At 40.8% G+C, this 21,812-nt stretch overlaps 2 protein-coding genes across 3 annotated transcripts in view; both read right to left on the bottom strand.

The window, feature by feature from the left end:
* Nucleotides 1–5,121: 5,121 nt before the first annotated feature.
* On the bottom strand, nucleotides 5,122–12,896 carry GCSH (glycine cleavage system protein H). 2 transcript variants are annotated; one of them, XM_085071483.1, is made up of 5 exons: nucleotides 11,918–12,079; nucleotides 8,494–8,573; nucleotides 7,412–7,475; nucleotides 5,827–5,958; nucleotides 5,122–5,254 (listed from the first exon to the last, which is right to left on the bottom strand). In XM_085071483.1, exons 1-5 carry the CDS (start codon nucleotides 12,036–12,038, stop codon nucleotides 5,157–5,159), a joined length of 495 nt encoding a protein of 164 aa, XP_084927609.1. In that variant the 5' UTR covers nucleotides 12,039–12,079; the 3' UTR covers nucleotides 5,122–5,156. The 2 variants fall into 2 exon arrangements, 1 of the variants encoding a protein (XP_084927609.1); XR_014854485.1 differs by lacking the exons at nucleotides 5,122–5,254; nucleotides 8,494–8,573 and having other exon boundaries at nucleotides 5,892–5,958; nucleotides 11,918–12,896.
* PKD1L3 (polycystin 1 like 3, transient receptor potential channel interacting) overlaps nucleotides 12,410–21,812 on the bottom strand; it is a 34,300-nt gene continuing 24,897 nt past the window's right edge. The window contains exons 32-43 of the mRNA XM_085072137.1: nucleotides 20,971–21,202; nucleotides 20,427–20,523; nucleotides 19,600–19,740; nucleotides 18,710–18,895; nucleotides 17,549–17,876; nucleotides 17,317–17,450; nucleotides 16,314–16,441; nucleotides 15,874–16,034; nucleotides 14,983–15,193; nucleotides 14,358–14,459; nucleotides 13,830–13,961; nucleotides 12,410–13,042 (exon numbers count right to left, since the gene is read on the bottom strand). Coding sequence (XP_084928263.1) covers nucleotides 12,917–13,042; nucleotides 13,830–13,961; nucleotides 14,358–14,459; nucleotides 14,983–15,193; nucleotides 15,874–16,034; nucleotides 16,314–16,441; nucleotides 17,317–17,450; nucleotides 17,549–17,876; nucleotides 18,710–18,895; nucleotides 19,600–19,740; nucleotides 20,427–20,523; nucleotides 20,971–21,202 — 1,978 coding nt within the window. The 3' untranslated portion in view covers nucleotides 12,410–12,916. The remainder of the gene's footprint in view (nucleotides 13,043–13,829; nucleotides 13,962–14,357; nucleotides 14,460–14,982; nucleotides 15,194–15,873; nucleotides 16,035–16,313; nucleotides 16,442–17,316; nucleotides 17,451–17,548; nucleotides 17,877–18,709; nucleotides 18,896–19,599; nucleotides 19,741–20,426; nucleotides 20,524–20,970; nucleotides 21,203–21,812) is intronic.

Here is a 21,812-nt window from a genome sequence, read left to right as displayed (position 1 = left end):
AGGGGGAATGTTTTGTGATTTAACATCCATCTAATCTTTCTATTCAAGTGAAAATGGACTCTTAGTCCACACAAATGACAGAATTTTAAATTGTTTTCTTAAGGTACCATTATATAAATATTAGACCGCATTATTTAGAATCACAGAGTGTAATTTAGATTCCTTTTTGGTAAGGCATATGCTGTGAATTTAAAACTGCTGTTATACTTGAGTGGTCCTGAAGTAATGAGATTACAGTTCTGAATGAAGATTATAATGAAAATTAGTTTTACATTGTTCTTTAGTCTTGGATTAATTTTTCATTTTTTTCAGTATTACATGGGACAGTATATGACTATGGTAATTCATCTGATATTTAATCAGAATTACAAATTGTAGATAGAAAAAAAATCCTATCAGGCTTTGAACAGCAAAATTTTTTTCTTATTTAACAGATTTACCAGTCCCACATCCCACAGCATAATAGAAAGTTGCCAAAATGATCCAGTTGTGAATGAGGGTGACACACTGCAGGAAAAAAGAGATGTGCAATGGTGATATTACACCAGTTTTATCACTGGTTTGCCTTACCAGTTGTGGCACAAGTGAGGACTTCTCAGAACAGCTAGGATTTGCCAAGAACACCTAATTCTGTCATTTTCTCTCAACTCAGACCCATGAAGTGAAGAGGGGAGGCAGGTGATGGCAGAAAGCAGAAGTTCTCTTGTGTCTTGAGAAGTGCAGACTCATCCTGCTGTCCTGTGGATTGACTTTCATGGTCAGAGAAAGGTACAAGTGCTGTACCTCCATTTAAATGCTTCTCTAAGCAAAATACATTCAGCAGCATAAATTATTAAACGCTATAAAGAAATTACAAATAAAACAGCCTAATAGCAAAGGATGTAGGATACTTGTACTGCTTTAAAATAGCTCAGATCTGAAGCGACTGAATTATGCTTTGTCAGGAAGTGAGAGACATCAATATTGTGGGGCAAACCCTAAGCAATCCAAATACCACAGAGTCAATTCTCCTGCAAGGACTGTTCTTAGATTGTGTCCCAAGCAGTGGGGGAAGAGTGGAGAAAATTATATTAAGGACACTCCTAAGCTGCCCTCAAGATTTGTCTGTGCCTTCTGCAGCATATCTTCGTGGTAATTTACAATGATTGGATGTTGCTCAAGAGTGTTTTAATATTGCCTTACAGCCACGAGGTCCTGTTCCCTGCAGATAGCATCCCCAAGGCTGCTGTTTGCCATCAGTTCCATGACGATGGGGGACAGTAAAACGAGGTTTAAGTTAATTCCTTTGTTGCATACAGCGCTGTGAGAAGGGTTTCTGTGTGTTTTAAACATTTTCAGTGGAGCAAGATGTGTTAATCTTTTTTGCTGCCCTGGCAGTTGCCCTGGGCAGGTAGGTGGCTCTGCCAGCTGCTCTCCTTCCAACATTCCGAGTGCCACCGTGTGGTGAATTTGTGCGACAATTCCTATTTTTAATTGCAGTCAGGGCACTGTTTGCGACCTGAACCATTCTTTCCAGCGGTGACCTCGGTTTATTAAATAATTCTGAGATATTCTTAGGTTTTCTTTCTCTTCTCCAGAATGTTTAGTGCAGGTGGTGCAAGTCCCTTTGCCTCTTGCTGTGTGATGTCCCCACATCACTGCAGAAAAGCCTCTTTTGTGTGCTCAGAGATTGATTGATTGCTGCAGTTCAGCTTATTCACTTGGCTGGGCTGAAGATGGATGTCTTGTCCTTTTTGTGTCAGGTTGGCAGATTAAAACTCTGCGATGGGAATCATCACTACAGGGAGATTTTGGATTCCCAGTCTATCAGTCTGAAAAAAGGAAAGAGGATTCTTAGCCATGGGACATCACCTGTCTGGAGATATCAGTTCAGGCAAGCATTGGATACTGAGATTTGCTGCACTTCTAACCATATCAGAGCTGCTTAATAGATTGTTTTACTGCAAATTTAATGAGACTGAAGTTGACATTGCCCTTTTTTATGCTCAAAACACTGCTGTTATGATTTATGTATTTTTGTTCTTTTAGTTTTGAACACAGATTTCTTCTTTGTAGTGAGAAGTAACAATTACATTATTTGTATTTATATACATGATAAGCCAAGATTCACAGAGAGAGCCAGCACTCCATTGCTTAAAAATTCAAGGTATGCAAGCTTTTGGGGACTGATGTTGATAAAAATCCTGGAAAATGAAATATAGATTGAAAAGCTTAGTTCCAAGTTTAGCTTCTAATGGTCAGATAATTGGGGAAATAAAGGGGTTGGCACTTGTGGAAAAGTGAGGAAGTTTTGGCACAAAGGAAGGTGATGATATAATTAACCCCCAGGAGATACAGAGATGTAATTATTGGTTGTGGGAATTTGCCATAAACCAAATCTCTCTATTGAATCAATAATGCATATAAACTATCCTGTAATTGTAATGTTAAGTTCTTCAACTCAGGATCAAGACTTAAGAGGTCACAGATAAAGTGGTTCTTTTTGTAAGAAATCACCTCCTTTATTAATTTTCTGTAGGAGCACACACTTGTGAACAAGTTTGACATTTTCCCCAACAATTTATACAAAAGCATTTAAAATTGTGTCATAGACCAAAGGTAATGCACATTCACTCCATCTTTTTATGTTGATAAAGACATTGATTGTGGGTTCATGTCAGCAAGTGCTGCATTCATGCTCTTGCAGTCTGGCTGTAACCAGGTCCTGGTGCTCTGCTGCTGAACATAGTGAAGTTATGGGATGATTTGCAAGATCAGAGCTCTGCTTGGGTAGCAAACATCAAATAAGGAAGAATACATTTAGGTAGCTGAGTGTATTTTAGAAAGGTCTAAAAATATAAGGTCCAGTAGACAGAATTTGTCCTAAGTTGCAGAACACTGCAGCTCTTGGCATAAACCACATTAAAAAAAAAAAAAAAAAAAAAAAGCACCTCTCCTATTGTTCCCACTTTAAGAGGAATAAGTCACTTTAAAGTTGTATAAAATTTAAAATTTTAAAACTGGGGTAGAGATGTTCTTGGTCCTCCTCTTCAAGCAACAGAACATCTATTTTCCAACTGTACACCATGAAAGAGAGGATGATTTCTGCTTCAGGTGCTTTTTCCAGACAGCTGTCATTTATCCAAACTGATGCATATAAATTGCTTATACAGTTTAAATGGGCAAAGCCTGAGGAAGAGACGAGATTTGCCAGTTTTTATTGTTCCCCAGGTTCCTTACGGCATTGCAAAAATTACTATTTTATTGATAAAAAAGAATACAAACATTTTAAGAAGAAAATGGTATAAAAATGCATTACAGTGCTCTGGACTAACCTCTACAGGTAGATCCACAAGGGTCAGATATTACATGATAAAGAATGAAGGGCCTGTTACTGTCTATTCCAGTTAGAAAAAAAGACAGTGAAAGAAACAGTATCAAAGAGAAACATTTACCTTCATTTGCCTACACTTCCTGTATTTGAAACAAACTTTCTCTTTCCCTCCCAAAGTGCACAGGGGGTGGAAAACTCAAACTGATGCAGGGAGTCTGCAAAAGCCCAGGACCAAACTCCCAGCTTTCCAGACCCTGAATGTTGTCACAATAAATACTGCACAGTTCTGTGAATAATGGATAAGTACTGAGAGTTTTTAAAACATTCACACTAGGTTTACAAGAGCCTTTTGTTTATCAACCACTGCCAAGTTAGAACTCCTGTGGAACAGTCAAACTCTCTCTTATCTCTTATTCATTTTGTAGCTTAACTCCTGTGGAGAAGATGAAACCATCTTAAATACACAGTGGAATCTCTCTTGGCAGGGCTTTGATCTGTGACTTGTGTAGGAAAAGTTTGCTCCTAGGATTTAAACCCAAAACCCACCTAACCAATTACTTTGACATCCCTTCAGATCATAAAAGAAACCCTCTTTTTATACATTAGAAAGGTTTCTGTATTACCAGCAGTGTATTTCTGCCCTTTAGAAGGGCTATGATTCACATCCCTTTAGAAAGAAGGAACTTTCAAAGGAATATGAATTTTGCTTTAGTCATCTTGCATGAATTAAGCATTCCCCTGCTTCCTCTTAGATCAACTTAAATCATTGGGGTTGGTTCCCATTTTATGTGCTTAGCTAATAACAATTTTGAAATTTTGGGGAAAAAGTTTTATTTCAGACCAAAACTCTGCTGCACTACCGTGTTTTTCTAAAGTGCAGGTGTGTACAAACTCCACCTTACCATTAGATGTCACATCAACTTAGAGTGGACATTTGTGGATTCATTAAATATGAAGTCTAATGGAATCAGCTGCTTTAGTTCACAGGTTTGCAAAGGGAAGGTTTTGGGTTCAGTCCTGTGATGTCATTAGAGCAGTTTGATCTTAAATACAGACACACATGGATATGTGACATGTCAAACTATTGCTGGTCACACAACTTCCACAAGTGCAATTAATTCCTTAATTACTTGTGACTTAGCTAGTGTTTACTAGACAAAAATACAGCCTAAATTATCCCCTGTAGAACCTTGACAAACAATCACTGCAGGAGCTTTGCACACTAAGAAAGCACAGAAAGAGGAAGCAGGGCTCCCACCCCTCCTGCCTCACAGGCAGGACTATTTGATTACATGCTAAAAAAAAGAGAAGGAAAGCCAAGGATTAGTAAATTCTGTACAGAAATAAAAATCACACAGAGAGGTAGTGGATATGGCTTCTCCTTTTTTGGTATCATCTTTGCAACTCTACGAAAGAAGAATATGAGTAGGTTAGGAAGACACTGTTTTTCAATGGCTTGGGACCAATAGACAAATATTTCAGGGAAAACTGTCGTCCAGGTTATGAAATCAGTCATGTGCCTACAACAAAACTGCCATATTAAGGCTGTTGTTACTAAATTTGATGTCATATGAATCTCAGGAACTACACATTTTAGCAAGTGAATTTTGTTTTCCAAAATATTATAGAAAACATCTGAAGTTACATGAGTCAGACAGCAGAATAAAAAGCCCTCACAGGTACACAGATGTGAAACAATTTTATCACTGTAATTATTTATAGTCTTGTATTTGTGACCATAAGTGGTATTTTTCAAGCTGCCAAAACTGGATATTCAGTATTTCCTTGATTGATGACAAACTACACTGTAATATTTTATATGAATTTATTTCATTATTCCAGCTCAGTCCTCAATGGATTTTATGTATTTCTCATAGGCATCTTCGGTCATCAATTCATCAAGTTCAGCAGGTTTTTCCACAGTCATCTTGATAAGCCAACCTGTAGTTAGGAAATTAAAAAGAAAGAGAGTTGCTAATAGCCTACAAGAACAATTCATTAATGTTACTGCCTTAGGAAAGCACTCCCAGCAGGAACAACAGCCTTGGATCACTGGAGAATCAGGTTTTTGTGCAGGCAAAACATTTCAGTATTTAAAAAAATGAACAACCAAGCAAACCATCATAAGAAATGGCCTTTTGAGTCAGAGCAGTTCTGTAATTTACTGCTGGTCTGACAGTGGAATAAGGAGATGCTGTCTGGAAATAATAAAGGAGTCTGACCTCTCAGTATCATGAACTTTTACAAGATCCAAAACCCAGAAAAACAGTCAAGGGAAATAGATTTAAATTCAGCGACAGTGTATATCTGAAAATAAGATGTTGTAAAACCATAGTTCAAAGATAAGACTGTGATACTATTTTCATGTTAAATTTTACTGGACCTGAACTATATTCAGTATATTCCATTTAAGTCTCCACACTATTAAACTGGAAGAACAGGAATTGCAGAGCCATTTGTAGTAGCAAGAATCCACACAATATTCATTATTGAGAGATAAAATGACATCTTACCATCTTGATAACAAGATTTATTGACAAGCCCTGGATTATCTGCAAGGGCAGCATTAATCTCAGTGACTTCTCCTGAGAGAGGGGAGTAGAGTTCACTAGCAGCTTTCACACTTTCCAAAGCCCCAAATTCATCTGAAACAGAGAATATGATTGAATGTTTCCGAGGGGAAAACACAAAGCACTTCAATTCTTTTAGTCAGACCTTCTGGTGATGACCCAACCAAGGAAAAAGTATCACCCACTTTATGACAAGGACCAGCATTATTAAATTTGATGTTTATGCTCCTGATTTCTAGGGAATTTGTGCCAGCTGGCTCCTACAGAAGGGACAGGAATTCCTTACATTTGGTCAATCCTTTGCCTAAAGCTCCAAAGCACATATGATATTGACTTAGAAGGAGCAACACCCAGCTCTTGCTGCAAGAAACTTAAATATGCCTTTTATCTACAATTTAAACTTTTTATTCCTAATTTGGCTATAAAATCAGCACAGCCACAATCTCAGCAATCCCATTATTCCTTCAGAAATGCTATCAAGTATTATATTGGCACTCACTGGAAAACACACATTAGTATTCAGAAGCACCACACTGGAAGCACCCAGCGGCTCTTCCCTTTTTCCTGTTTTGTAGGGAGTTATGGAAATGGTGCCTGGAGCAATGCTAGCCCAGAGCAGCTCTCAGCCACAAGCAAACAAGACAGAAGGAACAGGGAGCTGTCAGAAGGGTAGATAGGCACCAGCACAAGGGATCTGAGAACAACTTGTTCTGGGAAAGCTTGGGATTAGACTGAGGCCAGAATGGGTAGAAAAGAGAAGAACTTAAATGGAAATGAAATTCCTTCAGATAAAGCAAAACTACAAGTTGGTTAATTAAAATCCTACACAGAGAGACCTTTTGTCTAACAGTCACCATTCAGTGTAATGGATTTGGCCAAAACAGTTTGATAGGGATCTATTCCACAGGAAGGATGGCAGAAAAAAGGCATTCTACTTTACCTCATAGACCTACATTCCTTTTTTTAAAGTTGTCTGAAGCTCATGACAATCTTTTCTTCATATACTACCGACACAGCCCTCCATATTAATACAGGAAAAGGCTTTTAATTTCCACCTGTTAATGTTCACTTTCTTTAACAGGAAAAGCTATATAATTCAATGGTGAAGAATGTAATAATTTGTACATCACTAGTAAGCAAAACTCTGTGATTATATTTGATACCCCAAAATTACTGAGTGCATTTGTGGAAAAATTAGAGCTTGATATCAATCAGAAATTTCACATGATGCACTCACAAAATGCATAACTGGAGAATTATCAATAAACACTTGCAAGTCCAGGTCAAAACATAAATTTTTTTTTAAAGAGTACAACTAAAATTATTACAAAAATATTTTAAATACTTTATTTTTGAAAAAATTCCTTCACAGTTTAATAGGAAGGTATTTTCTGCTGCTAGGCATGGTCTGACAGTCAGAATTTGAAATTAAAGCTGTCTCTTGTAGAAATACAATTTATTTTGCATCCAAAACAAGAGTGGGATGAGTAGAATAATCACTTCAAGAGCAACTAGAACTGAAACTTACCGTGTTTACTCAATTTTGTCCCAACTTCGGGAAGACTACAGTAAACAACGTCTCCTAATGCTTCCTTAAAAGAAAAACAAAATCATCAGAGCACACATTAACAAAACTATACATAGGAGACAATTTATACAGTAACTCTAAAATCTGCAATCTCTGTCTCTAAAGGTTGTTCTCATTCTTTATGGATTGCATATTTATCACTTTTTCTTAGCAAACACTTAATATGAAAAAACATTTAATATGAAAATTATGTTTCATTATCCTTCCCCACATACCAAATTATTGTTACTCTATTACAGTGTGAATAACCCTCAGGCTCAGTTTACATGCAGATTTCTGCTGGCAGAATGAGGAATAACATCTGCTGATCTTCTTAGCATCAGCTACAGAGAGCTGTTAGCACAGTTTGTCCTTCTGACTTAATCAGGACCCTTATCACCATAAGAATGGGCTCAACTCTTCCCTGACACACATACCCTATCTCACAGAGGATTAGTTATTGACAGAAAACTGAAAATAAAGGAGATGCTGCTCGTCCTAAGAAACATTAATTCCATTCATTGATAGCTTGTCCTGTTCATTTTTTTAAGCTCCACATACAGTGAATCTCTGCTCAGAATTTAGCTGTGACTATTCCAAATCAAGTACCTACATGACAACAAAAAATCCAAAGGAGTTTCTATCACAGAATAAGAAATATATGCCATGCTGTACATCTGTGCACAACTGTTCTTTAGCCAGAGGGATTTCACCATATTTGTGTTCAAAGGAAATTTGACCTCAAAAAGCACATGATGTCCTCTTCACACAGCCATGAACTCAGGCTTAGACCTGAGCACTGAAGTTTCTCACCAAGTTCAGCTCTCCACAGGTTCAATCTGAAGCTATTATGACCTTATCAGAGTGCTGAAGTAGCACAAATAAGACAAATAATGTGACAGATCCAAGTCCAAAAAATCATGTTCAGTGTGTCGCACATGCAATTAAAACAATAAAAACCCCTAAGTGTCCAAAGAGCAAGGACAGAGCAGATAGGCATAAGTAAATATTGAAGGCTTGGGCAAGGGGGGAGGAATCAATACCTGTGCAAAATTGCTGATTCCTACTGTTCCAACACCATTTTCCACAGATACCCATTCGTGCTTGTCTGTGAATTTGCGGGCTAAAAGGAAACACACTTGATATTTCAGAAAGAAGTGACATGTTGCTCACTTAAATACAGTGACACATTTGCAGGCTTAAGCCATAGGGCTTTTCACTGAGTTTGCTAATTTTTCTCAGAAAATATTTTAAACAGCCATGCAATTTACACAAGCATCTTGTTCTGCTCAGGACATGCTCAGCAGAGGCTCACTGGGTGTCCTGCTCAGAATATTCTCAGTTCCTGTGCAATCATCTGGAGGCTGATACAGTACAAGAGTGAAAGGAGCAGCTCTGCTTCAAACAGAAGTGCAAATCTAAAGCTTGTGTGTGTATTTTACTCATAATTATACATTTCTAAGATAGCACAGTGACTTTTCAAACATATTTAGTGTTGATTTCTGATAACTACTTTATTATGGCTGGGAAGGTCAGTGTTAATGACTCTAGAAACACTGTCAGCATTACAGCATCTCATTCAAAGTGTAAAATTGTCAGAAATCTATGTAAAATTACAGCAAATTAACACAGGACAAATTAATAAGGCAACTCATACAGACAACTGTTACTTAACAGAATTTGCTCTCTGTTAATATTGTTACTGTGAGAAGAACACAGTAGTTATTCTGTATCATTTTAAAATAAGCATATTTAAGTACTTGTTAAGTCTTTTCACAGCAAGGTTACAATTCTCCTTACATTTGAGATCTGTAAGATTCAAGGCAGCTTTATTAGAGGAAACATTTTTCTTGCTAACCTTCTACCTGGAACTTTTCTCATCACGAGCATTTTCAGCCCGCCTTGTCTGTTTTATCACTTCTATATCATTTCCCTGTGGATACCTTCCTAGTTTTTCTTTTTTTTTTTTTTAATAATATATTTTTATTTTTCACTTGCAGCATCCATCCAGTCAGACAAGGGATGTTGCAGAGGCTGGAAAAGATAATTTCTGAAACAGCTTCCTGAGTGCTTAGTGCCACAGTAGAGCTGTACTTTCCTTCTAGCTGAACCTAGGAACCTTCAGCTGAACCTAGCTGAACTTTCCTAGAGTTCAAAATTCTCCTCTCATGCTCTTCCCGTGGGCTGGACTCTTTATGGCAAACACCAGAGGAACTACACTTCTGTGAATCCTTGTATATTTTCTAAAATGGTATATGAAGAAAAACAGTAGCTCGCACTGCAGACCTGCTAAAATCTTTCCAGACAGCCAGTCAGTATTTTGTGCTGCTTTAATTGCAGTGATTCTCTTATTTGTCTCTGAAAAGTTTAAGAGAACAAGTCTCAGATAAAATAGTTTGTCTTAGAATGGGGCCTAACTTTGATAGAGCTCAGTAGAGCAATTTGTGGTTTTACAAGTACAGTACAGTACACAAACAAAAATGAGTAAACTGTAAATAGATTTTCCTATGTCCTATGTCAAAAATCCACAGAGAATTTCATCTAGCATTGTTTATAACTATAAAAAAAATCTTTCATGACACACTCTAATGAACAGATTCTTAAATGTCTCAAATTATTTCAGGTCAAGATGTTAAAGCCATGGGAATTCTATTGGAAATGAGTAATGAACCGTAAGAATGGAGAATGACAACTAACAAATCTCAAACCCAAGCTGAACATTTGTGATGCTACATATGTCACAAAGAAGCCCACCAGTACATTTTTATTTAGGATTATAATAAACCAAGTTTATAGAAGTTTAGCAAGACTAAAAAAAACCCAGAAGATTTTCACATCAGTTTGGAAAATAGCAGTGAAATATCCTGAACAGTTAGAATAGCATGCAACCTTCTTGCATGGGAAAAAAAAAAAAAAAAAGGTGAAAAATTAAAATTCTGAGCATGCAACAAAAACCCCTGCAAATAAAGTAAAGGTCAAATGAAAAACAGTTAATAAGTAATCTCAAAGTTCAAAATTTGAACTCTGAGCTTATGTGGTCAGCTCATTAAATAAATCAACCTAAAGGAATATGAAATGCCAAAGCATACCAAATCTCTCTCTGCATTCTTCTTCAGAAGAAGAGCTGAATTTGCTCTAGCTTCATTAATTTCAACAGGACTTGGTTTCACCTGAACTGGCCCATTCTGAACTCAGCCCCTCATTTAGTGTAACATGCCTCTATTAAATATATCATAAATATATACCCAAAGAGTGAACTCACACCTCCACAAAGAGGCATACAAAACTTTTCCTCTCTGCCTAAAACAAAAGCACTGTTTGTTACTCTTCCAAGTGATACGTATAGAAAAACAATGGGTACATTGATTAGAAGAGTGAAAAAAAGTTTAGATCTTGACTCAATTTGCAAGTGATGGATAATAAGCGTTATTTATTTCACTTGCAGCAGAAGGCAATTAAACAGGCAGGTTTAAGATTATCTGGAAAGAAATGGATGAGCTCTTCTTTGGGGCAGTCATTACTTTTGCAGCTTCTTCTCCTCTTGTCACCTACTTTTTAAACATTTCTGTTTGCTAGAGCACCACGGATTCTGTTTTGCAGACTTCAGTGGGTAACTTCCATTCAAAGAGAGCTTTGACAGCAGCAGATGCCTTCAGAGTTAACCACACCAAGTGCAAAGTCTCACCAAGCACTGATGCACGAGTCCATCCCTGCAGCTGTGGCTCACAGGAGCCAAAGCCAAACTTGTGCAGCCCAGAGCGGCTCAGGGCCCTGCGAGCCTGGCTGGGGCTCCTGGCTGCCCACGCCAGCCCTGCTGAGGCTCTGCCTCCGCCAGACACCCACCCTGCCCTTTCCTTGTGCTGCTGATGCTCCTTGGAGCCAACACCGAGCTGTTTGCGAGCGGCAATCCTGGGAAAAGCGATCCGCTTTTTGGGCAAGTTGGTGTGCTCCGTGCTCGGCCCACTCCGCGGAGCCTCTGTCTGGGAGCACAGGGGGACTGATCCGCTTGGCTACCAACTGCAGCTTGGAGATAAGGTTAAAAGTTTCTGGGCAACTAACGGAGGTGAAGCGGCTGCTGCGGGAGCGGGATGGAGAGTGCCAGCAGCGGGACGGGGCAGCTGAGGGGCCCTGCGAGCCTTCAGCCATCTTGCGAGGCTCTCCGTGCCCCGCCGACACCGGGGGGCTCCGGGCGGCTGCAGCATCGCTACGAGGGGCCGCCGGGACCCGGCAGGGCGGGAGGCAGGGAAAGGCGGAGGGGCAGAGGGACAGAGGGCGGCTGGACCCGCGCTCCGGCCGCTCCGCGCACCCAGCACCGCCCGGCGGGGGCTCTCCTGCGGGCCGGGCCGGGGCGAGCCCCGCAGCCCACCCTGCCCACCGTCCGGGCACGGGCACCGCCGGCTCCCCGCAGCGCCGGGCCGCCGGCCCGCCCGCCCGCCGCGCACCTCCCTCCCTCGGGCCGCCACTCACCGGACAGCAGCAGCGAGCTGGTGCCCAGCCTGCGGGCCGCGGGCCCCCGCGGCGGCAGCGGGAGGCGCGGGCAGCGCGGCGCCAGCACCGGCCCGACCCGCCGCAGCGCTCGCCACGCCATCTTTGCCGGGGGCGGGCGGGGGCGGTGCCGGCGGGAGGTGGCGATGGCGGCGGGGCGGGACGCGGGGCGGGCGGCGGTGGCTGAGGGGACGGCGGGCCGTGAGGGGCAGCCCGGGCTCAGTTCTGCCCCTCGCCGGCAGCGGGCACCGGGATGGCCTGAGGGAGTCCCCTGGGCTAGGCTCCACGCCCCGCCGCCAGCGGGCCCCGGGACGGCCTGAGGGAGTCCCTCGGGCTCGGCTCCACGCCGGGGCACCGCGGCGGCCTGAGGGAGTTCCCCGGGCTCGGCTCCACGCCGGGGCACCGCGGCGGCCTGAGGGAGCCGCCATGTTCCGTGCGCCGCTCGGCGGAGAGGGAGAGGATTCACCCAAACAGTGCAACAGCCGCGCGGTGTTTATTGAAGAAATACGCATGCCAAGTCTACAGCAAGCGCACGTGGGGCGTTTCGCCTTAGGGTTACTGCTATTTCTTAGCTATTACTCCGCAATAACACGCCGGCAGCGTTTGGGGGTGAACACCACATCGTTTTCCCAGAATCATGGAATATGCTGAGTTGGAAGGGACCCACAAGGATCCAAGTCCATCTCCTGGCCCTGCACAACACCCCAGCAATCCCACCGTGTGCTTAGAGCGTTGTCCAAAGGCTTCCTGAGCTCTCTCAGCTTTGGGGCCATGCCCATCCCCGGGGATGAACCTTTTCCTAACATCCAACATCAACCTTCCCTGACATAACTCCAGCCATTCCCTTCGTAAGCCCATTTTAGGCCGAAGCTGTAATAACCTAAACCAATAACCTAAACCTATAACCTAACTAATCACTGCAGCTGATAGCAAACAAGTAAATTCTTTGCCCGCAAGCAAAGTGACTTTTCCATGTGGTCTTCATTCGCTGACAGGTTGATCTGGCTGTTCGTCAGTGACTGGCTTCTCTTCCTTCTTGCATTTAATCCCAAAGAAACTGAAGAGTTTCATTAGCATTAGATCAACAATCTCCTCTTCTTCTGAAGCCTGAAATAACAACGAGTGGGTTACTCATAGGTGCACACCCGAAGTGGATTTGGTCTCTGCTGAAGCCAGAGTGAGTTGCAAGACAAAAATCTCTGCATGAGGTGAAATAAGCTAACTTTCACTCTCAGCAGAGCAGGAGTGACTGCCAGGCAAAACATCGTGCCAATATTTTTATCCAGACAGAAGTCCCAGATGAGTATGGACACTACAGAAATTTTGGCTGTCAAATCCCATGGAAATCTCTCTACAGGAGCCTGGAGTTCACTTGTCAGCTCCCATGGAGCTGGTGGTGTATACAATGAGACACTCATCATTTCTAGATGAAGTAAATGAGAAAAATGAAATATATCTTGTCTTTTATTGGCCATATGCTTTGTTTCATCTCCCTTGACTTTATTTAAATCATAAAGAATTCTGGGCAGTACTGTAGTGCTAAGCTGGATTTCACACCACACTATCAATGCCTTGAATGGGTCAAAGTGAGAGTTTCAAAAGGAGCTTTAAAGCCTCATGCACTTCAGCAGCAGTTTTGGCACTGATTTCAGTATAGCCCAACACAAGCCTAAGAGCTTTTTGCTGGATTTAGTATGTGAACAGAAGGCTACAATTCAGATCTGAACAGGGACTCATCTGAACAGGAATGGACCGTGTAAATCTGGAAAATCTGAAGTGTGCTTTCTGAGTAAATGTTTCCATCTGAAGTTATATGGTTTTCATCTACAGTTGAATATTTGAGTAAGCACTGAACAAAAAAATGTTAAAAGCAGGAGAGCTTTGATGAACAAACCTGGTAGTACTTCTGCTCCTCACTAAAAGCAACCAGAATCACCGAAATGAAGAGATTCAGTACCACGAATGTCATAAAAATTATGCAGGATCCAATTAAGAAGGAGCCTAGAACTGGATTGTAGTCCAAGACCTGTATAATTCATAAGGTAAGACATCATATTGTGATTGTAACCACAAACAAACAAAAAGGCATGCATACATACATACATGAAGACAAGTAGTTAAAGGAAATTACTCAAAACCTTTGTAATCAATTAGTAACATCTCTAGCTGAACTCTGAGCAGGTTTCTTAAAGAAAGATTCATTATGAGCCTCCTCATCGTCAAAATAGGACATGAAAGAGATTTCACTTGGTGTCTCTTTCTCGCTCAGAAAAGGTGGCAGCTTTAGGAAGCTGTGGAGCTTGAAAAATTAGATTAATGTTTAACACTAATTGGAAGTCTTTCTATTTGCTGGGTCAAAGCATATTTGATAGCTGAGATGACAACTGTATAGTGGCAAACTTCTCAAAATTAAATGTGGTACCTCCTCATAGTTGAAGATTCCCAGCTGAAGACTGACCATGGTCTCTGCTGAATCAAAGAGAGTTTTGTAAGAGTAGAGCTTCCAGCCAAATATCAGATTTGCCTGCAGAGGACAGAAGTCATATCTTGTGTCATGATGAGAGTCCTTTCTGCAAAATATGTTTAGCTCTAATACCTTTGGTCATAGATGTGAGAATGTCTTATATCTGCTCAGCTTGTTACTAGATATATATGTTAAAAAGATAATTATTTCCCATTTATAAATTGGCAAAACAGAAAATGGCACTTTCTGAATTCTTAACAATTTAAGCTTTATCTAGAAAATATTTTTTTCTTACACTTTCTTCTTTGTCACATCTATTACACAAACAGAATCTTCATTTTTAATCTCAGTGTTTGATTTTTCACTAAATTTCAGTTTGCAAAGAACAGACAAATGGATGTTTAACCTCTTTCACTCATACAGAAGACTTGGGCTCCAAGCTGCTAACCTAAGATTTAAACAGGCAGCTGTATTCCATTCTACGTGGCAAAGTTATATTGCCTTTAGCATTCAGAAATAGTTGATTTAACCAGAGGGTACCTGGAAACAGACTGCAGACATCAGAAAGCACTGTGGTACTCACAGCAATGGAATAGGCAAGGAACATGATTGCAATAACAGTGATGAATCCAGAGATATCACCCCATGCCCTCCTTAGTGTTGATGTGATCATGTTCAGTTTAGGGTTGAGCCTCAGCAGATGCCACAGTTTCACTGTGGAGAGAAGCACCAGGAATGCAATCAGGTAGCCAAGAACTGCATCAGCTCTTGCTGTTTCACTGAAGCTTATGGAGCTGTGAGAAAGAAAGAAAATGTGTGATAGACCATGCACACAGAATCCTTTGAAGTGCATAAAAGGGTATGTTGGAAAAGCCAGTCACCCCATCCTTGGTTTCAGTGGAGACCTAATGAGTTCCTGTTCCTGCCTGTACTTCCTACTGTGTGCACACAAAAAGCTCAGTTGTGCATGACAAAGTGTTTTTTTAAGGAAAGGTCTAGGCTGTAACCCAAATTCCAAATTCTCCTCATTATCCTGTGATTCTGCCACCTCTTTCCCATGTGACCATTTTTTAAAAGATGTTATAATTTCCATTCTGTACTAAATAATCCATGATTGTCCTCTAACCAATGGCTTTTCCCAACAAAGGACAAGGCAGATTGTGTGCTTTCTGGGTGGATTTCCTGTGGCAGAAAGGCTTGTTGGTTCACAAGAGGGTGATACATAGAGGAAAGTAGGAGCTAAAAAAGGGAACTTGGTGCTCAAGTATGCTGGATTTTATTAGAGCAGTATCAGAAGAAAATCCTATTGCTGCTACAAATCTAAGCCCTGACACACTTATAGGCTTCATGAAAATAGCCATCTAGGATAGCAATATCTAGCACAGACAAGCTGGTCTCTGGGAGGAGGAAAAATAGATTTATTTCTGCATAAGTAGCAACAACAGAAGATGCACTAAATAGCATTAGTACTTACTCCTCCTTGTGTTCCTGGTAGTAGTTGATGTCTCGGGTCCCAAGGACTGTCCGTTTCACGAACACTGACAGAGCACTCCAGCTGATCAATATAATGGCTATCTCCAGCAGATTCCACTTGCTGTGGAAGTATCTCCATCTCAGACTCTTCATCAGCTTTCCCTGTGAAGAGAGGAGTTTTACTGTTTCAGCCTTCTGACTCCAAATTATACAATGCACCTCTGAAGATTAGGGCAATGCCCTCCCCAACAAAGCAAAATTACAGTAAAATAAAGCCTTGCCTTCCTATGATATAATACTGACACTGTACCTGATTCAGTCTTCTATTGGTGTAGCAACATCAGCACTACTGAAATCAGGTGCAGTCCTACAGCTTTTGTAATTGAAATCAACACCAGGCACAAGGCAATGCTCTCAGCCAAACTTTCCATTGGGCCTCACCTGTACTATCATGTAGTACACAATAAAGAGGAAATAAATGACTTCTGCTGCAACCACAAAGATGTGGAGGCTGTTGGTGTAGGGGTAGAGGCGGACACTTTGCAGCTCTGCACTTGTGAAGAAGGCCCCTAAAAAACAAACAGGGGTTTGTCACCTCAGGGCTCTGATAATGACACCTTTCTGCTTTCACTCAAATAACCCTGCTCCCCAGCAAGATTTCTGTACTTGCTTTCACATCAGCTTGAGGCTGAATCCAACCATCAGGTCTAAGATTTAGACTTGATTGTGCAAGGAACCCTAGAAGAGTTTGAAATTTTCCTCAAACAGGAATTTCAGTCAGTCTGTGGCTTTTGGTCTGTGGATTGGACTGCAACTGCAGAAATGTAGCCAGAGGACTTGGAAATTCTTATTTAAAAAACTGAATCTCATTCTAAACCCAAAATAGCTCAGCTTTGCGGCCAATTTTGGCATTTTCCGATAATTAGACACACCAAGAGAGGTCGCTGCTCAGACCAAATATTTTCCTATAGCCTTTAAACCAGAATCTGGTTTTGCTGTTCTCTTCATTGTGTCCGGATTATGTAATACACAATTACATATCTATATATTAGAAGTCATATGGAACAAAAAAGACTGACACTGACTATTTTTTATATTTTTTTGTCTTAATATTGTATTGATTAGCTGAAGTGATTAGGAAACAGAATTTTTCTTGTTCCTGTTGTGTGAATTCTGCAGAGCAAATTTCAGTACCATGTTTTCTTCATCATAAGATGACCGCAGCATAAGCAAACATAAAATATTTCATTATGGTCTATTTTACTGTGATGCTGCATTTTTCCTAAATGGCTTATAAAATATGCATTGATTCTCTCGTGATTAATTAAAACACTTGTCTTTACTGGAGAAAGAACTAGGAAAACACTGATAATGTGTAAATCTATCTTCTGTAGGTGCATTGCTTGCTGTCTTCAGGAATGTGTAAGGTAGGAAAGGTTCTCACCTAAAGCATTGCTTTCAAACATCAGGCTTATAATGCAGAACAGGTTCACGTTGGCATTGTAGACTGTAAATTCAACAAACACTGCTCTTGTGAAGGTGTCTAGCCAGACATTGTTGAAAAGGTACTGGAGAATTCTGCCAAAAAAATGTGAAGCCAGTGATCTAACTCATGCAGGAATGAGACAGTATCCCATGGAGGATGCACTGATGATTTACAAGAATACAAGTGGTACCTGGAGGCATTCCTAGGATCAGTTCCCAGGTGAATCACATATCCCCCTCCGCTGTAGATGGCAAGTTTGCCCCAGCTGGGGTGTCCTCTCAGTTTGGACTGACTCTGATACTGCCATGCTGAGCTCAAGTCAGAGGAGTTATCAAAGACTGAAATATTCCAGTGTTCCCCATAAACTGATGTATCTTCTGTTTGTAGGGAATATGGAGCATGGCATTCCTCAACTACATGCTGGAGTCTGGGAGCAATGGGGCAGGTGTCTCCTTTCACTCTTACTTGGCGAATTCGAGCACTACCCACCAGCTTGGAATTGCCATCTGTAATGAATCCTAAAGGAGATGGAAAAGAGCAGCACTGGCAGTATGACAAAATTAATAATATCTCTTCATTTCATTTATGATTCACTGATGCATTAATATTTTGCCATATATTCTTTTCTCGGGAACACTGTAAGCAAAATAGTCATGAAAATGAAACCTTCATGTTGATTTGAACTGAGTGCTCAAATAACATTCACAATAACAGAGTTCTGTGTCTCTTGCCATCTGTATTTTATACAGAAGGAAGGTGAGGCCTGGGGGAGAAAAGTGACTCACCTAGAGTCCCACAGCAGAGTAGATTTATGCAGTGTTCATGTGGCCTCTCATGTCCAAAGAACAACACTGCTAATATATTCAAAAATTTACCCTTAAATGTGAGCTGGAAAATGGCTCATATTTTACTGGATTTGGCTAGATAGAAACATGGTGGTATTGCATAATTTGCCTTCACATTGGCCCAAGTCCTGATGCAAGCAACTTTCCTGAGGAAAAGCTTTATGGTGCCACCTGTCTGACATTCTTATTTTTATTTTGTGTATGGAAAGAAAGTTGTGCAAAACTGAGGATATATCTAAATATCTGGAGTAAATAATGTAAAATGTGAAAAATTTAGCATAGCAGTGCAGAACTTTTGGGTTATATTAAATATAATAAAAATACCAGGGAATATTTAACTTGGGGTCAAGCTGTGGGGTTTTGTTGTCCACTAGTGTTCATATTATAAGATTCCTTGCTAGCCCCATACACAGTCCCTTTCTCCACTCAAATATGCAAGTTAGAGATAAGTATTAAAAATAATGTTTCAGAATCTGGCAAGCTGAAGGGAAACAATATGACTGCACCTTTATATGATCCATGAAGATTTTTGAGTAAAGTTGTGTTTGCCCATGTGAAAAAATCCTGGTAACTGTAGACATCGTGGAATCCATCTGTAAAGCTGTCCTCAATGTGTTTGTTTAAATAGTAGGAATTGGGGTCTCTCTGCCCATAGGCAACCAGCAACAGCATCCACAAAAACCCTAGGTAGGCTGGAAAAAAACCAGGAAGAGACAGCATACGTGAGCTCTGAGTTAACAATGCTGTTCAAAATAGAATGCATGAATGATTTCTCCTGTCAGCACCTATTAGGCCAAGGAGGTACTTTGTAGACTCTGAGTGACCAGAGCTAATGAATGCACCCAAGCTGCTCCAATGTGCTGCAGTTTTAGTGTTCCACATTTGGAATATGAGTAGCAGTCAAGAAAATAAGTGGGAAGGCTGAATAGAAGTAGTCGTGGCAGCTGAAAATAAAATGAGTAGTCTAACTTTGTTCCAAGTGAAGTTGAGGTAATTTTTGCCATTGATTTTAGAGGCAATAAAACAGGGTCATAAATCATTATCTATGGATACTATCTACTTTTAGAAAGATGGCCTCCATCTGCTCCTTGATTTCAGCTTCATTTAACTGTTGACCTCCTTTTATCCTTTCTATTTTTCTTTAACCTCTCGTGTGTTTGTGATGTGTTTCTTTACCATAAAATGAAGCCTTAGCCTCCCTTTTATCTCCAGCTAACATTCCCATCTCCTTGCAGCTCCAGCTGCCATAGAACAGTCTGTCTCTACATCATAACGGCTGGCAGAAAGCTGAAGAAATGCCAAAACTTTGTCACCCAAAAGAACAATATTTTCACTGATGTAAAATTACTGATGAGTATTACGGAATAAAACAAGATAATCGACATGTGGCTAATACCCAGGATTTCTCTGATGAGGGCAAATGCCTTCTGCTCCTTCATGCAGCTGATTTTCATTTTCTCCACATCAGCAGCAGGAGGTGGGCGGTAAATATTGCTTCTACTGTCCCTTCGGGCTCTGAAGAGAGGGTGTGAATCACCTGTGAGGGAGAGCAGTAAACCCTGGAATTAGTCAACATTATCCATGTCCTGCTTTTTGTTTCTTTGGACGTTCTAAGGAAATATTTCTCTTTAATGCTTTCCCTTGGGAAGACAGAGGATGTGGTTTAAACAATTTGTATAGCAAGGCAAACAGTGGGGAGGGAAGGAGCTCACACACACAGTGTGTTGGGTTTGGGACCAGGTGTAGTCCAGGTGTCTCTCTCTAGGTTGAGCATCTCAGAACGTGGTGTATTCATAGCCTGAGGCTGAGTAGGGAGGAAGCTGTAAATCAGGTAACTTTGCTGTGCCCGAGGCTTCTGGTGTGCTAGCGAAGGCTTTATTTAGATATGATTATGACTGCAGAAGCCACTGTTGGGTTTATGGGAATAATACAGACAATTGTGGTTGTGAAAAAGTATGTAACCTGAGAACCTTCATACAGGGCTTAAAGAATGTGAGAAATTTCTTTGTGAGAGCTTCAGTTATGCTTGTCAGATAAAGAGCTACCAGTTTACATGAATGGTGCATTTTGCACTGGGTCACATTCATTTTCACTAAGTTGTGGAATAGTTACAGGTTTTGTTGAAAGCCAGTTGAGCTGAGTCACATATTCATTCATAAAGACTCCAAAAGCTTGGAGAATCCTGCACTTTCTTTAGTAATTTTTCACTTTGCAGGCAGTTACCTGGTGCAGACAAAGGCCCATCAATAGCTGTGTTTTCTTCATCCTCATGTTCCACCTTCTTCAGTACCAGAGCAAAAAAAGCAGCAAATCCCAGTACCTGGAAAGAATCAGCTATAGACTCACCATATGCCCATTTCATATATAGAAGCTCAGGCTTTGACCTGGATCCCTATGGATCCAGGCACTGCAGAAAGGCAACTGTGCTTTGGGTTTGTTGAACCCATGCAGCTGAAGCCCATAAACAAGACAACAGTAAATGGTGCTTGGGTTCCTCCAGCTAAACTGATTTTGTGACACATCCTCCCTGGTCAGAAACTTTATCACCTTGCTTTATGACAAAGCAAGGGAGATGAAACTGATGGAGTTAATGTCAGCAAAAACCAACAGAACTCTGTAAACCACCTGCCTGCTCTTGTTTTAAGGGCAAAGATTTCTCATTTGATATCTTAAATCCTATGGTTCTTTAGAACATGTTACATTGTCTTTCTGCAATGGTAGAGGATGAACTAATCTCAGGCAGTGGTTGTATTTCTGAGGCTCTCACCTTTAAGGGCTGTGTGATGAAAAGACTTTCCAAGAAGGAGATGACCATGGAGATCAGCCACTTGATGGAGTTCTCCTTGCCATAATGGAGTCCATAGAGCATCGTAAAGAACCCAGACACACCACTGGTGGCTGCCACAAGGAACCAAGCAATGAACACAAACCACCAGGGCAGCCCTCTGGGAGAAAAAGTTTTCTTGTCATCACTGGACAAGTTTGGAGTATGGGACCACCTGGAGAGTCAACCAGAAAAGAAAAAAATCAGTCTGCAATGGAAGAGGAACCAAAATCACAGTCGTCAGGTTCACTGGGAATAGGCAGCATCTTACCATGTAAAATCTAAATATTCTCAATTCTTTTAATTAACGCACTTGTGTAAGATATATGGATAGCAAAAAGTACAGTGAGAAAAAAATAACAAGGAAGTGTGCAGAGATCAACTAAAATCAAAATAAACGTGATGGGCTTATTTACTCCTCAGTTAATGCGTAATTGAATCTCCAGTAGAATTATTGACAAAGCTATGAGTGCATTTAAGCTGCTGAATGCATCTCTTGTGATCACCATAAGGGCCAAGTGACGTAATTAGTGCAATTGTTTTCAATACTTCCGACTTAATTATAATATTTCACTGAACTATTTTTGTCTGCTTATTAATTTTTCTTTATCCACACATTTTAAGAGACTTCTGTGACTTTGGAGCTGAGTGATTATCCTAGCCCTTTACTATCACATGGCATTGTATCATAATTTTCCACTTTGGAGGCAAAAATGACAAACAGCAATGACCTGTCATTATTGCCTTTGTGTGCACTTCACAGTGCATGGAAATTTCTTTATTGC

The sequence above is a fragment of the Lichenostomus cassidix genome, chromosome 11 (assembly GCF_008360975.1).
Source record: "Lichenostomus cassidix isolate B80296 chromosome 11, HeHo_3.0, whole genome shotgun sequence".
NCBI lineage: Eukaryota > Metazoa > Chordata > Aves > Passeriformes > Meliphagidae > Lichenostomus > Lichenostomus cassidix.
The sequence above is the reverse complement of the archived record's forward strand: the minus strand, read 5'-3'. Positions and strand labels throughout refer to the sequence as shown.